Source organism: Mobula hypostoma, chromosome 4, assembly GCF_963921235.1.
Source record: "Mobula hypostoma chromosome 4, sMobHyp1.1, whole genome shotgun sequence".
In the NCBI taxonomy this organism is placed as follows: Eukaryota; Metazoa; Chordata; class Chondrichthyes; order Myliobatiformes; family Myliobatidae; genus Mobula; species Mobula hypostoma.
Genome location: NC_086100.1, coordinates 167,227,144 through 167,241,298, shown reverse-complemented (window position 1 = coordinate 167,241,298; position 14,155 = coordinate 167,227,144). Strand labels below are relative to the sequence as shown.

General features: G+C 43.0%; 1 protein-coding gene across 1 annotated transcript in view; it reads left to right on the top strand.

Moving 5' to 3' along the window:
• Nucleotides 1–14,155, top strand: part of abcg2a (ATP-binding cassette, sub-family G (WHITE), member 2a) — a 99,214-nt gene that overhangs the window by 33,154 nt on the left and 51,905 nt on the right. The window contains exons 4-5 of the mRNA XM_063046916.1: nucleotides 7,201–7,315; nucleotides 8,639–8,791. Coding sequence (XP_062902986.1) covers nucleotides 7,201–7,315; nucleotides 8,639–8,791 — 268 coding nt within the window. The remainder of the gene's footprint in view (nucleotides 1–7,200; nucleotides 7,316–8,638; nucleotides 8,792–14,155) is intronic.

The window sequence follows — 14,155 nt, the reverse complement described above, 5'->3', positions numbered from 1 at the left end:
TACAATATTAGATTATGAAGACACGCAGTCCTCTTTTATTGTCATTTAGTAATGCATGCATTAAGAAATGATATAATATTTCTTCCGGTGTGATATCACAAAACACAGGACAGACCAAGACTGAAAAAACTGACAAGACCACATAATTATAACATATAGTTACAACAGTGCAACAATACCATAACTTGATGAAGAAGTCCATGAGCACAGTAAAGTTCAAAGTTTCTCAAATGCCCCACATCTCACGCAGATGGGAGAAGGAAGAAAAACTCTCCCTGCCATGCCGACCACAATCCGACTCTGAGTCATCCGAAAACTTCGAGCTCTGATCAGCTCTCCAACACCGAGTACTGAGCGCCATCTCTGTCCGAACGATTCGACCTCCTTCTCCGTCGCCAAAAGCAGGCAAGGCCGGGGATTTTGAGGCCTACCCTCCGAAAGATTCCTGACCACACAGTAACGACAGCAGCAAACAAGCGTTTCAGAAATTTCTTCAGATGTTCCTCTGTGCTTTCACGTCCATTCTCCATCAAATCAGAATTGTCCATGGCCCCTATTTAACAGATAAAATATCTTTTTTCACTGGAGGGCCGCGCATCTGCAGGCGCGCTGCCATCTTCTCCTCCCAATATGATCAACGTTTAATCATATTCTTACCTTAGTATTTCTTTGATACAAAGGGTTTATGCATACTCTGGAGTGTAGTTGCCAGGCGCAAAATACAACCTCCGTAACTTGCAGATATTTTAACCTCCAGTTCCTTTCTAGAGGTGCAAGTCCTTCAGCACGTCTCACTCACAAAACATCGCAGCATCTGCAAAGTGCTAGACTGATGGAATTTTGCATTTGGACAAGTACATGGATAGGAAAGGGTTAGATCTTCTAATATAGTACATAATTGTCCTCGTGAAGTGACACTGTAGTCGGCATATTTCAAATAATGAAATTTTCCAGGCATTAACTCAAAACATTGATCTTGTTTTCAATTCCCCATATGTTCCTCCTTCTGGTACTTTCCTTTTTTTCATATTTCTGGCATCAGCAATGTTTTATTCAAAATGTTTTGGAAGCTCCTGGTTCTGTCAATGTATTTATCTCTCCCTTTGCTTTCATAGGTTCACCATTCACACCTCCTGTAGGTTTATCTGCTGCATTTAACGAGCCTTCACCACCATGCTCCCTCAGTCTCTTTTGCACCCTATCATACATATTTTCTTTTGTCCTCTCCACCCTACGGCTTCCTCTGTGATTTGTGTTTGAACTCCACCTTTTCTCATTCATCAAACAAAAATGTTCAACCCGCTTCTCACTGGAGACTCTGGCTGACCTGCTGAAAGTTTCCATCTTCACTCCAGAAGACTATAAGACATTGGAGCAGAGTTAGCCCATTCAGTCTGCTCTGCTCGTCAATCATGGCTGAATTATTCTTCCCTCTCAACCCCATTCTTGCGCCTTTGCACCCTTACTAATCAAGAACCTGTCAACCTCCGCTTTGAAACTAACTAATGACTTGGTCTTCATGGCTGTCTGCAACAATACATTTCAAAGAGTCACACCCTCTGACTAAGGAATTTCCCCCTTCATCTCTTTTCTAAACGGATGTTCTTCCATTCTGAGGTTGTGCCCTCTGATCCTAGACTCTCCCACGAGTGGAAGCAACCTTTCCATGTCCATTCTATCCAGGGCTTTCAATATTCAGTAGGTTTCAATGAGATCTTCCCCATCCTTCTAAACTCAATTTATTATGTGCTTCAAAGTATCTCAAGACCTCATCCTACAGTATATAACAGACTCTGAAGTCAACCAACCAGTGAAGTTAGGCTAACAAACTGTAATTTATTGCTTTGCTTCCCTTGCTTCTTAAAGAATGGAATGACATTTAAGATTTTCCACTCCTCTGGAAAGATTCCAAAATGTAATAATTCTTGAAAGATCATTACTAATGCCTCTCCAATCTCTTCAGCGACCTGTTTCGGAACCCTGAGGTGTATAGTCCATCTGGTCCAGGTGTCCTAGACACCTTTAGACTTTTCAGCTTCCCAAGCGCCATCTCCTCAGTAAGTGTGACTACACTCACTTCTGCTCCCTGAGACTTGCAAATTTCTGGCACGTTCCACAATGCAGATTGACTCAAAATACTCACTCAGTTCACCCACCGTTTCTTTGTTCCCCATTACTTCTCCAGTGGTCCACTCTTGCCTCTCTTTCACTCTTTATATATCTGAAAAAAAAACTTTTGGTATACCCTTTTGTATTATTAGCTAACTTACTTACATAATTCATCTTTTCTCCCCGCATTCCTTTTTCAAAATTGCCTTTGGTTAGTTTTTTGAAAGCTTCCCAGTCCACTAACTTCCTGCTAGTCTTTGCAATATTGTTTGCCCTCTCTGTGTATTCCTTTTGGTTCTTTTTCCAGTTCCCTTATCTTGTCCCAGTTCCAGTTTCCCATTTACTCTGCATTTATTTTACTGTGGTCTAGCTAATTCCTTTGGGATGAGTTACCCAGACATCCCACCCTGCAAAATCTCATTTCAGGGAGGTAGCACCCCCATCCCCCGCAACCCCATATTCCCCCCCCCCCACGGTCTACCTCCAAGGGTGTATGTAGTACTTTGTTTAGTGATTTTGTCTAATCTGTAAACCAAGCTGGGTATATGCAGAAAATGTGACATTAAGATATGTACTTATATTATCATGTTTATTCATTACAACTTTAAGCAAGTCTACAGGGAGTTTGGCCTCATCACGTAGGACATCAACAGCGTAGCTCCTTAGCAGCCAGCCAGCTAGTTTAAATAACGTTAGCTATGCTAATGAATGAATGACACCTGTTAAACTCACCTCAACATGTCTTTTACATTTTAACCCACAATGGGCAATAGAAAAGTCACTGTTGCAAATAGTGCAGCGAGCAACACTGTCATTATTTTTGAGGTCGACTGTAAAGCCCGCGCACAGAGAAAATTTATAGGTCTACTTAGCAGGGGGCCGCAATCGTTTTTGCACCGCAGACCGGTTTAATATTGACAATATTCTTGCGGACCGGCCGACGGGGGGGCAGGGATGTTAATCACAACCGGAATATAGGTGATAAGTCAATCGCATCATAACATTTTAAGTAACGTTTGGATATTAAACACACAGCGCATATTTTCCCCGTATGAACATATAAACACACCAATATCGCTGAATCAGTGGGAGCCCTGGGCTTGTTTTCCTGCAACAACACGGTCCTATCGAGGGGTGATGGGAGACAGTGATACTCGAACGGGGTTCCTTATGTCCAGTCTATTCCGCAATTTGGTTTTCGTTGCATTCATTGCAGAAAACCCCGCTTCACAGAGATAGGTTGGAAATGGAAGCAACGCTTTCAGTGCTTTCGTGGCTATCTCAGGATATTCAGCCTTGACTTTGATCCAGAATGCCAGCAGAGATGTTATGTCAAACATACTTTTCAGCCCACCGTCATTTGCAAGCTCGAGGAGTTGATCTTTTCCCCACGCTGACATGGATGATTCACCGGAGACATTCACTAATGGATCACGGACCCATTCCTTTGCTCGTCTCGGGTCACTGATGATCTCACGTGCGTTAAAATTCAACAGTGCGTGACAGGGAATGAGGAAAGGTGCAGCTGACTCATATCGTTTCATATCGCCAAATCACATTGTTTCCTCGCAGCCCGGTGGTTGGGGACGACTCTTAGCATGAAGAAAGACCAATCAGGATGCTCACTCTCCCTCTCAAAAAGAATCTATTTCCAGGATATTTTATATAATTTCCGGGCGTCAGGGAGCCACTACCGATATGCGGGAGACTCCCAGAACTTCCGGGAGAGGTGGGATGTCTGAGTTACCTCAGTTCACACAAACTCGCAATGATTTTGTCAGCGAACTATTGAGCCAGACAGGCCCACGTGGATAGGAGTTTTGGGTTAAACATATGTAATGGGACTAGTTTAGATGGGTACCTGGTCAGCATGGGTGAGTTGGTATCTTTGGATGCTGTTGTACTCTTCGCTCTATCTGCTATCATACAAGTAACCATCTATGCTAATATCAGTTACCAGCATTCAGTCTGTCGCCTTCTACACTTTGACAGTTCAAGTGTTGGTCCAGGTATTGCTTAACCACGGTGAAAGTATTTGCCTCCGTTGTCCACTCAGGCAAATGTGTTGCAGATTCCAGCCATCCTTAAGGTGTAAAAAAAACTACCCCCTCATCGTATTTTTAACCCTTCACTCTCTTATCTTGTATTCTCTGCTTGTAGACACCTCTGCCATAGCGAAGGCTTTCCAATGCCACACATAATCTAGTCAGGTTCCCCTTAATCTCCACCGGTGCAAGGAAAACACACTCAGCCTGTCCAGTAACTCATCAACCAAAACACTTCATTCTCACAACGTCCCAGTTCTGCTCCATGCCACAGCTATTGGAGGTACGTAAATATCCCAAATGCCTTCTTCACTCCCTTCCCTACTTGTGTTGTCACCAACACAGATTCTTGGACTTGTACACCAAGGTCCTCTCCGTCCCCAGAACTCCTCCATTCATTGTGAATGTCCTCAGCAATCCAGCTGCACCATGGGAAGCGGAAAAGAGTTGCTTTTTAAGTTGAAAACCCTTAGTCAGGGGTGTGAAGGTGGGGGAAACGTGTCTGATTGTGTAAATCTGCATTGACCATGGAGATAAACTGTAAAATGGGTTATCTGACCACTGATGAATGGGAGCAGTTAGAGGGTGAGAACATAGAACAATCCCCTTCCACTTCCCCCTTCCTCCCCCACCACGTCCCCCTTCCTCCCCCTTGCCAATTCCCCCTTCCTCCCCCTCGCCACTTCCCCCTTCCTCCCCCTCGCCACTTCCCCCTTCCTACCCCACAACTTCCCCATTCCTCCCCCCTCGCCACTTCCCATTTGTCCCCCTCCACTTACCCCCTCACCCTCACCGTAACCCTGCGCTTCCTCCCCATCCTCTTCCCTCACCCTCCCCTTCCTCTTCCCTCACCCTCCCCTCCACTCCCCATACTCCCCCACCACTTCCCCACATCGTCCCCCTCCACTGCCCCCTTCCTCCCCTTCCCCATCCTCCCATCCCCTTTCCCCTTCCTCCCATCCCCTTTCCCCTTCCTCATCCTCCCATCCCTTCCCCTTCCTCCCCTTCCCCTTCCCCATCCTACCCCCTCCCCTTCCCCATCCTACCCCCTCCCCCTTCCTACCCCCTCCCCTTCCTCCACCTCCCCTTCCCCCCTTCCCCCCCCCTTCCTACCCCCTCCCCCCTTCCTACCCCCTCCCCTTCCCCGTCCTCCCCTCCCCTTCCCCTTTCCTACCCCCTCCCCATCCTCCCCTCCCCTTCCCTGTCCTCCTCTCCCCTTCCCCTTCCTACCCTCTTCCCCATACTCCTCTCCCCTTCCCCCTTCCTACCTCCTCCCCTTCCCCCTCCCCTTCCCCTCCCCCCTCCCCTTCCCCTACCCCCTCCCCTTCCCCTACCCCCTCCCCTTCCCCATCCTCCTCTCCCCATCCTCCTCTCCCCTTCCTCCTCTCCCCTTCCTCCTCTCCCCTTCCCCCTCTCCCCTTCCCCCTCTCCCCTTCCCCTCTCCCCTTCCCCTCTCCCCTTCCCCCTCTCCCCTTCCCTTCCCCCTCCCCCTCCCCTACCCCATCCTCCTCTCCCCTTCCTACCTCCTCCCCTTCCCCATCCTCCCACTCCCTTCCCCATCTTCCCCTCCCCTTCCCCATCCTCCTCTCCCCTTCCCCTTCCCCTTTCCTACCCCCTTCCCCATCCTCCCCCACCCCTTCCCCCTTCCTCCCCTCCCCTTCCCCTTCCCCTTCCTACCCCTCCCCTTCCCCCTTCCTACCCCTCCCCTTCCCCTTTCCTACCCCTTCACCTTCCCCCTTCCTATTCCCTCCCCTTCCCCATTTCCTACCCCCTCCCCTTCCCTCTTCCTACCCCCTCACCTTCCCCTTCCCCATCCTCCCCTCCCCTTCCCATTCTCCTTCCTCACTCCCCCATCCTTGTACATGTCATCTCCCTCCACTCTTTCATTCTCCTACCTTCCTTCCACCCTCCCCTCCTCCACCCCCTCCCCCTTCGACCCCCCCAGCTTGCCACCCCACTCTGCCTGCCCTCTACTGCTGCCAACCTACTTCCTCCCTCTCGCCACCATGCCCCCCCACTCTCCCCTCCTCTTCTTTTCCTCTGCACCACTCACATCATTATACTGGTGCCTCATTGAGGCATGTTTCTCTTTATTTTATATTTCCAGTAACTGCAGATTTAAAAACTTTTCATTGTGTAGGTGCCTGTCGAGCTCAGTCACCCCAAAGTGTGTTACCTCACATTCATGAAGATTTTATTCCATCTGTGGCTATCTTGCCTACTGTTCAATATCCTCTTTACTATCAACACTGCCATGTATTGTTATGTCAGCTGCAAACGTACTAATTGTACCTCTGTGGTGTTGTGACAGTAGGGTGAGATGGTATTGCCTGATAAAATTGGTTACACCAGCTGCTCAGTACATTGTCTTCTTCTAATCTATTTCACAACTTAACACTTTTCTTACCCTAAACGAGCAAGCATAAGTCCATAATTTAAAGAGTCTATGTATTTTGGCTACTCTGATTAGCAGATTTGTCTACGGTTAACTTCACATTTCTTGAACAAGTGAAAATCTGCAGATATGTTGCTCACTTTTCTTGAGCCAAGTTTTGAACATCATAATCATTCTTTGCCCTTCAAGAATATCTCTTGATATTCATTATTTAAAGATTATACAGTAATTACTGTATTTCTGAATGTGAGGGCTTCCAATATCAATAACCATATTTTCTAAAATACAGCAGTAGCAACACTTCAGAATTGACAGTAAGGCCCATTGAGACAATCTGATGTAATGAAATATATAATTTGAAATATGAAACATATAAAACCTATACTCCTACCTCTTCGTTTGATTTCCAAATTCTTTTTTTAAGTTAACTTCAAAGAATAGAATATTTTATAAACTAATGAGTGACTTTGGCAGGTGATTGGTTCTTGCTGGTGGGCAGTGACAATTTGCCATTTGTCTTTGCCCACCAGCGTCTGATGGGTTATGCGGTCTCTGATTCCCGTGTACGATACTGTCAGACACCAAGCAATGTTTTATTTGTGTGGATTGATTTTTTTCCTCATTAAATAACAAGTGCACATTACTTCCTAGCTTACTGGATATCTTGGCTGCCAGGAAAGAGCCTATTGGTTTGAAAGGACAAGTGCTGGTAGATGGTGTTCCACAACCTGCTGACTTTAAATGTATCTCTGGTTATGTTGTGCAGGTGAGAATGTTTCCTTTCTGAAAAAAAGACATTTAAAATATTTTTCAAACACACCACCATTCTGTCCACTATACCAGCCGGGAGTGGTCAGCCATTTTAATTCCTGTTTCCATTTCCACACCAACATGTCTGTCTAAAGCCTCCTCTACTGCCAAGTTGAAGCTAGGTGTAGATTAGAGAAACAGCATCTCATATTCTGCCTTGGTAGTCTCCAAGCTGATAGCATGAACATTGATTTCTCTAACCCCCTTTTCCTTTTTGGCCCCTTATCTCACCGGCCCCATCTCTCTCCTCCCCAACACTCTTGATTTGCCCATCACCGACACATTCCTCCCACCACTTCACCTCCATCCCTTTATTCCACGGTCTACTCTCCTTTCCTGTGAGATTCCATCTTCTTCAGTCCTTTGTCAATTCCGTCTATCACCTCCCTGCTTCTTGTATCATGCTCACCTCCTTCACCTGCCTATCACCTCCACCCGCTCATCTGGATCCACCCCTTCCTCCTGTTTTTTATACCCCTCTTTCTTTACAGCCCAGATGAAGGTCTCGATCCAGAATGCTGACTGTCTATTTCCTTCGTAAGTGCTGCCTGACCTGCTGAGATCCTCCAACACTTTGTGTGTTGCTCCTGATTTTCAGCATCTGTAGTCTCTTGTGTTCCCATTTTGATGTGCTGACGTGTCTTGGATGCCCCATGTGACACGTTCTTCTCATTGCAAAGATTGACATGACTATTATGGAATAGTGGGGGGAGGCTGGTGCAGAGTTGGCCACTTGAGGTCTCGATGAGGTGTTTAGATCTGAATTCTTCCACTGTTGTGAGAACCTAGCAAATACAAGTGTGATGATAGTAGCTACCATTTGCAGAAGGAAGTCCCTCATTTCTACCTGTAGTGATATTTCCTGGTCATTTCTGGAGAGGGTGGCCTAACTTTTAAGATAGTTCCAAACCAGCAAAATAGTTTTGCTCTGTCAGCTCCATGAACTTCATTTGAGAAACATTTTGCTACAAAACTTGCCATGACATTGTGAAGATGCATGGGGTGCTCTATAATTATCCAAGTCTATTACTTTCTTCATTTCTGAGTGATTGAAATGTCAGTGTTCTGTGTGTTATTTTAGGCTTGGCTTAATGGTGATTTTTCTATTCTGGTTAGTCCTGTTAGTGGTTAGTCCTGACGAAGGGTCTTGGCCTGAAACGTCAACTATACTTCTTCCTATAGATGCTGCCTGGCCTGCTGCGTTCCACCAGCATTTTGTGTGTGTTGTTTCTATTCTGGTGCCTGTTGGCTTATAGCTATTGTTCGCTTTGTCTTTCAGGATGATGTGGTGATGGGCACACTGACGGTGAGAGAGAATTTGCAATTTTCGGCTGCTCTGCGTTTGCCAACTAGTATTCGCAATAGGGAAAAGAATGAAAGGATTAACCAGATCATTAAAGAGTTGGGACTGTCCAAAGTAGCAGACACCAAGGTATGTCACCATCTTTTTTTGTCGAAAATGTAAAGTGTCCTTTTTGCCATTTTTATCTGCAAGACTTAAGGAACCAGAATTTGCTGTGAAGAGTGTTTAGAACATAGTAATAGAATTGTGTGTGAAAGAGATTGTGATTTGTCATGGAATGGTGGACAGTTTGTCTCATCGATCCTCACAAAAGAAGCCAAATATATTACTGTCTGCCAGCAACTCCCTGACAATGAATTAGGTTTTATCTTTTCCATTGTCTCCCATCTTCCCATATCTCACTCTCTTTTCTCTGTCCAATTTGATTCCCGTTCGTATTTTTCATCTTATTTCTAAATCCTTATCTCTCAACAGCTATGAGGATGCATTATTGTTCACAATGTTTGGGAGGCCCCTAATATCCTATTGCCCTCTTTCTGTTAGCAGTTAGGCTTTCAGAAAATACCATAATCTACGAGGGGTGATTGATAAGTTCGTGGCCTAAGGTAGAAGGAGTCAATTTTAGAAAACCTAGCACAAATTTATTTCTCAACATAGTCCCCTCCTACATGTACACACTTAGTCCAGCCGTCATGGAGCATACGGATCCCTTCTTTGTAGAAGTGGGCCACAGCAGGGGTGAGTGATAAGTTCGTGGCCTAAGGTAGAAGGAGATGAGTTATTAATTTCAAACATTCTGCATTATCAGTCAAAGAGTTGAACTGCACATGCATGTAACGAAAGCGTCTTGGACCTCCAGGTGGTCCACAGCAGGGGTGATTGATAAGTTTGTGGCCTAAGGTAGAAGGAGATGAGTTATACAGCTCTTGTTACATGCATGTGCAGTTCAACTCTTTGAGTGAAAATGCAGAAAATTTGAAGTTAATAACTCATTTCCTTCTACCTTAGGCCATGAACCTATCAATCACCCCTGCTGTGGACCACTTCTGGAGGTCCAAGACTCCGACTTCTACAAAGAAGGGATCCGTATGCTCCACAACCACTGGACTAAGCGTGTAAAAGTAGGAAAAATAAATGTGCTTGATTTTCTAAAATAGACTCCTTTTACCTTAGGCCACAAACTTATCAATCACCCCTCGTAAAGGGTTGACCTGATTCACAGCAAGGTGGAGATGTACAACCCACAAAAAAAAAGTGTTCAAGAGTTAGTTTTTGAAAGCAGAGTTACTTTCATTTTAAGCCATGTGTAGCAGCAGGAATGTATAATCCCCTCCCCTCCAACAAGTTCACCCCATATATATTTGTCGATGGGACAATTGGTCCTCAGATCTATCAACCTGTGTCTTTAGTGACCCCATCATAATTTTATTTCCGCATTATCATCCAGAATATGTAACTATAGCTTTGTCCCATTTCATTTGGTGATGGTCATAATCTGTTTGCATTGCCTGCATTTTTTTTTGGTGTGTGCCTGTGTGCATGCAAGTCTGCGAGTCTGTGCATGTGCGTCTGTGTGACCGTGCGTGCGTCTGTGATGATGTCTTTCTCATGGCTTTTTACAAGGTGTGGAGCGAGAGAGATAGAGAGAGACAGACTGTGGCGAGCCACTCCTCTCACAGACATTTTCGCAGTATTTTCCCTTTATTTTACGAGGTCGACTTGCATTCTCGACACTCAATCCGGCACGGATGGAAAGCGTAGTCGGGGGCGGACCCAACTGGTTTCGAACCCGGGAACCTCCGCTCCCAGGTCTGGTGCTGATGTCGTTGCGCCACCAGCCAGCCCTGCCTGCGTTTCTTGTTACTTCCTAATGGACTTAAATACCATGGACTCTGCAATTCCCCGTTAGTGGGACATGAAGTTATGGATTTGTTGAAACACAGCTTCACCCTTACAAAAGTGGGAAACAGCCCCATTTAAAAACTCTTTTCTCTTTTTTTTAAATTTAATTTTATTTTTATTTGGATAAGGTATTCACAAGTAATACACAAACTTCTTTTTACATATATAACTTCTTCCATTTTTTATGTGAGTAAATCTATATTAATTTGTACATTCACAAGTGCACATTGAGATAATATAAAAAATAATTAGGCACTCAAATAGCTGTTTATGTGCAATTGTAATTCCACTCTATTAAACTAAATAATGATAATAGTTGTTATAAAAAATATTAGTAATAATGGTTGAATACTGATTTCCATGTATCTCTTCTGGTCCATTTCTTTCTGGTCCAAAATTTCCCCAGATCTTTTCGTTACTTGTGTTAATTCCACATTTTCCAAAAAAAAGAACAGTGAACATTCGAGCCAAGGGTGCTTACGTTAACACTATTACTATGTTGGTGAGACAAACAGTATAAACCATTAGGAGAGCCATCTAAAGTCTGCTCGCTTTGAGGTTATAAATTCAATCCATTTATTCCAAATTTGATAAAATTTTTCCTTTTGAATTCTCAGAGAGTAGATCATCTTTTCCATTGTAAATATTTCCAAAATGATTTCATGCCAATCTTCTAATGTAGGTGATGTTGGATTTAACCACTTTCTGGAGATTGATTTCTTACTTGCCACTAAAAGGGCCTGTAGCAGCTTTATATCTTTCTTCTGTTCCAAAAACAATACATGCCCCAAGTGCAGAGTCTCAAAATTCAGAGGTATCTGAGTCTTAAACGCTTTAACTAATGTTCTGTGAATACCTTCCCAATATAAACTTAACTTAGGGCAATCCCAAAAAATATGGAAATGATTTGCCTCCTTGGAGCCACACCTTTTCCAACACGCCATGTTTGTGTCTTTATATTTTTCCTGGTATGGGGTCTTGAAGTATCTTTTAATATTTTTCCAACAATGTTCTCTCCAAATCAAAGAGTTAGTTGAAGACCACTGAAAGCTGCATATTTTCCCCCAAGCCTCCTCTGAAAGTACCAACCCCGCTTCTTTCTCCCACTTCTCTTTAATATACAATGTGTTTTCATTTTTGGCATGAGAGAGGGCATTATATAATCGAAAAATTGATTTACTTGGTATTGAACTGTAAGCCGAATTCAGAATCTTGAACAAATTCTAATTCTACTGTTGATAAGTCTATATATCTAAAACTCTGGTTAACATGATGTTGTACTTGAAGGTACCTAAAAAAGTCATTGTGTTCTAGGCCATATTTGTCCTGCAGGGATTGAAAACTTTGTAATACACTTTTATGTGTGACTGAGAGGTAGGTTGTAAGGCCCTTCTTTATTGACAGTTCAAATCTTTTATCTCCTGTGCTGGGAAGAAATTTGGTATCATAAGCACACCGTCTGAAAAGTTTTGACATGTTATTGATTCCATATGAATTAGCCACCTTCTGCCATACTTTTAATGTGAGATTTATCTAGCTGTTTTTAATCTTTTCCAATTGGGCCATCAATCCTATGTCCGCAATTGAGGCCTGTAGAGGAAAACTGTCAATCAATCCAAATTCTATTTCCTTCCATTTAGTGTTGTATTCCCTATTGCACCAATATAACAGAGGGGTTATCTGTGAAGAATAAAAATAATTTCTCAAACAAGGAAGAGCCATACCTCCTCCTTCCTTTCCTAACTGTAAGGTGTTAAATCGGATTCTAGGTTTCTTTCCTTGCCAGATAAAGCGGGAAATCCATTTGTCCCATTCCCTGAATTGATTATCATCCACCTCGACAGGTAAAGTCCGGAAAAGGTAAAGGAACTGAGGGAGAATATTCATTTTTATGGTATTTATCCTTGAATTTAAACTTAAAAAGGGATTAAGATTCCACCTATGTATATCTGCTTTTATCTCTGAAGTTAATGGCCCATAATTTACCTGTGACAATGTTGAAAGATCTTTTGGCAGGATTATTCCTAAATATTTTAATAATTTAGCTTCCCACTTAAGATCATATGTATCCTGCAGTTTAAGGACAAAACTTGCGTTTTCTGTACATTAATGTTATAACCTGATATTTTCCCGAACTCATCCAACAGTGTAAACAATCCTATAAATGATTTTTCTGGTTCACTCAAATAGACTAAAATGTCATCTGTGAATAGCGCCACCTTCTGTTCAATCCCTGCCACCTTGATACCTTTTACAATTTCACTCTGTCTTATTAGTTGGGCAAGAGGTTCAATGTATAGTGCAAGAAGGAGAGGAGAAATTGGGCATCCCTGTCTGGTTCCTCTCTCTAAAATAAAAGAGTCAGAGAGGTTCCCATTTATCTTAATTCAAGCTGTAGGGCTGTCATATAAAGTCTGGATTACTTTAATAAACTTTTCTTGAAAGCTGAATCTTCCTAACACTCTGTATAGGAACACTCAACTAACTGAATCAAAAGCTTTCTCAGTGTCTAATCCTCCTACCATTGTCTCTGTCCCGTTCTTAATAACCTGTTCTAGTATGTGTAAAGTTCTCCTTATGTTGTCCTGAGTTTGTCTTTGCTGAATGAATCCAGTCTGGTCTAAGTGGATGAAGCCAGGTAGAAGCTTTTCAGTCTACGAGCTAATATAGATGTAAATAATTTATAATCCAAATTAAGGACACTGATTGGCTGGTAATTACCGCATTCTAGTTTATCTTTACCCTCTTTAGGAATAACGGAGATAGTCGCCTCTCTCCAGGAAGGTGGAATTTCTCCTCTCTGTAAGATCCAATTAAAGGTGTTAAGTAATAATGGAGCTAACTGTGACTTCAGCGATTTGTACCACCTGAGGTAAACCCATCAGAACCTGGAGACTTTCCAGCTTTTAATCTAAGGATGGCCACGTTCAGTTCTTTGGCAGTTACTGGCTCTAATAGGCATTCATTTTGTAAATCTGTGAGCTTGGGTAGTTCTAAAGAATTCAGAAAAGTGTCTATATGGGACTCACTGGAGGCCCGGGGTTGAGAGTACAGGTCTCGATAATATGTTGAATTTTCTGCATTGTATTCTCCACAAGCTTTGTTTTTGGGTTCTTTATTTTATGAATTGTGTTGTCTGCTTGTTGTTTACGTAATTTATATGCTAATAATCTAGCTGATTTACTTCCTACTTCATAATTCTTCTGTCTCAGGTAAAGTAAGTTTCTTTGAGTTTCTAATGTGTATATATCATTGATTTCACTTTGCACTTTCTTAATTTCCTGTTTTAAATTAGAACTAATTTTGTTGCTATCTACAACTTGGTTGTTTTAATTTTCCTTGATGGTCTGCTAATTTTTGTGCATTGAATTTTTTCATGTGAGTAGTAATAGAAATAATTTTCCCTCTCAGTACAGCTTTCAATGCATCCCATAAGATCACTGGTGATGCTTCTCCCGTGTCATTATCGTCTAAATATTCTTTGATTTCTCCCCTTAATCTCTCCGTTACTTTTGGGTTATTGAGTATATGTGAATTTAACCTCTATAGTGTTTTCCTCATTTTCCTTTCCAGAATTAGAGACATAGAGAC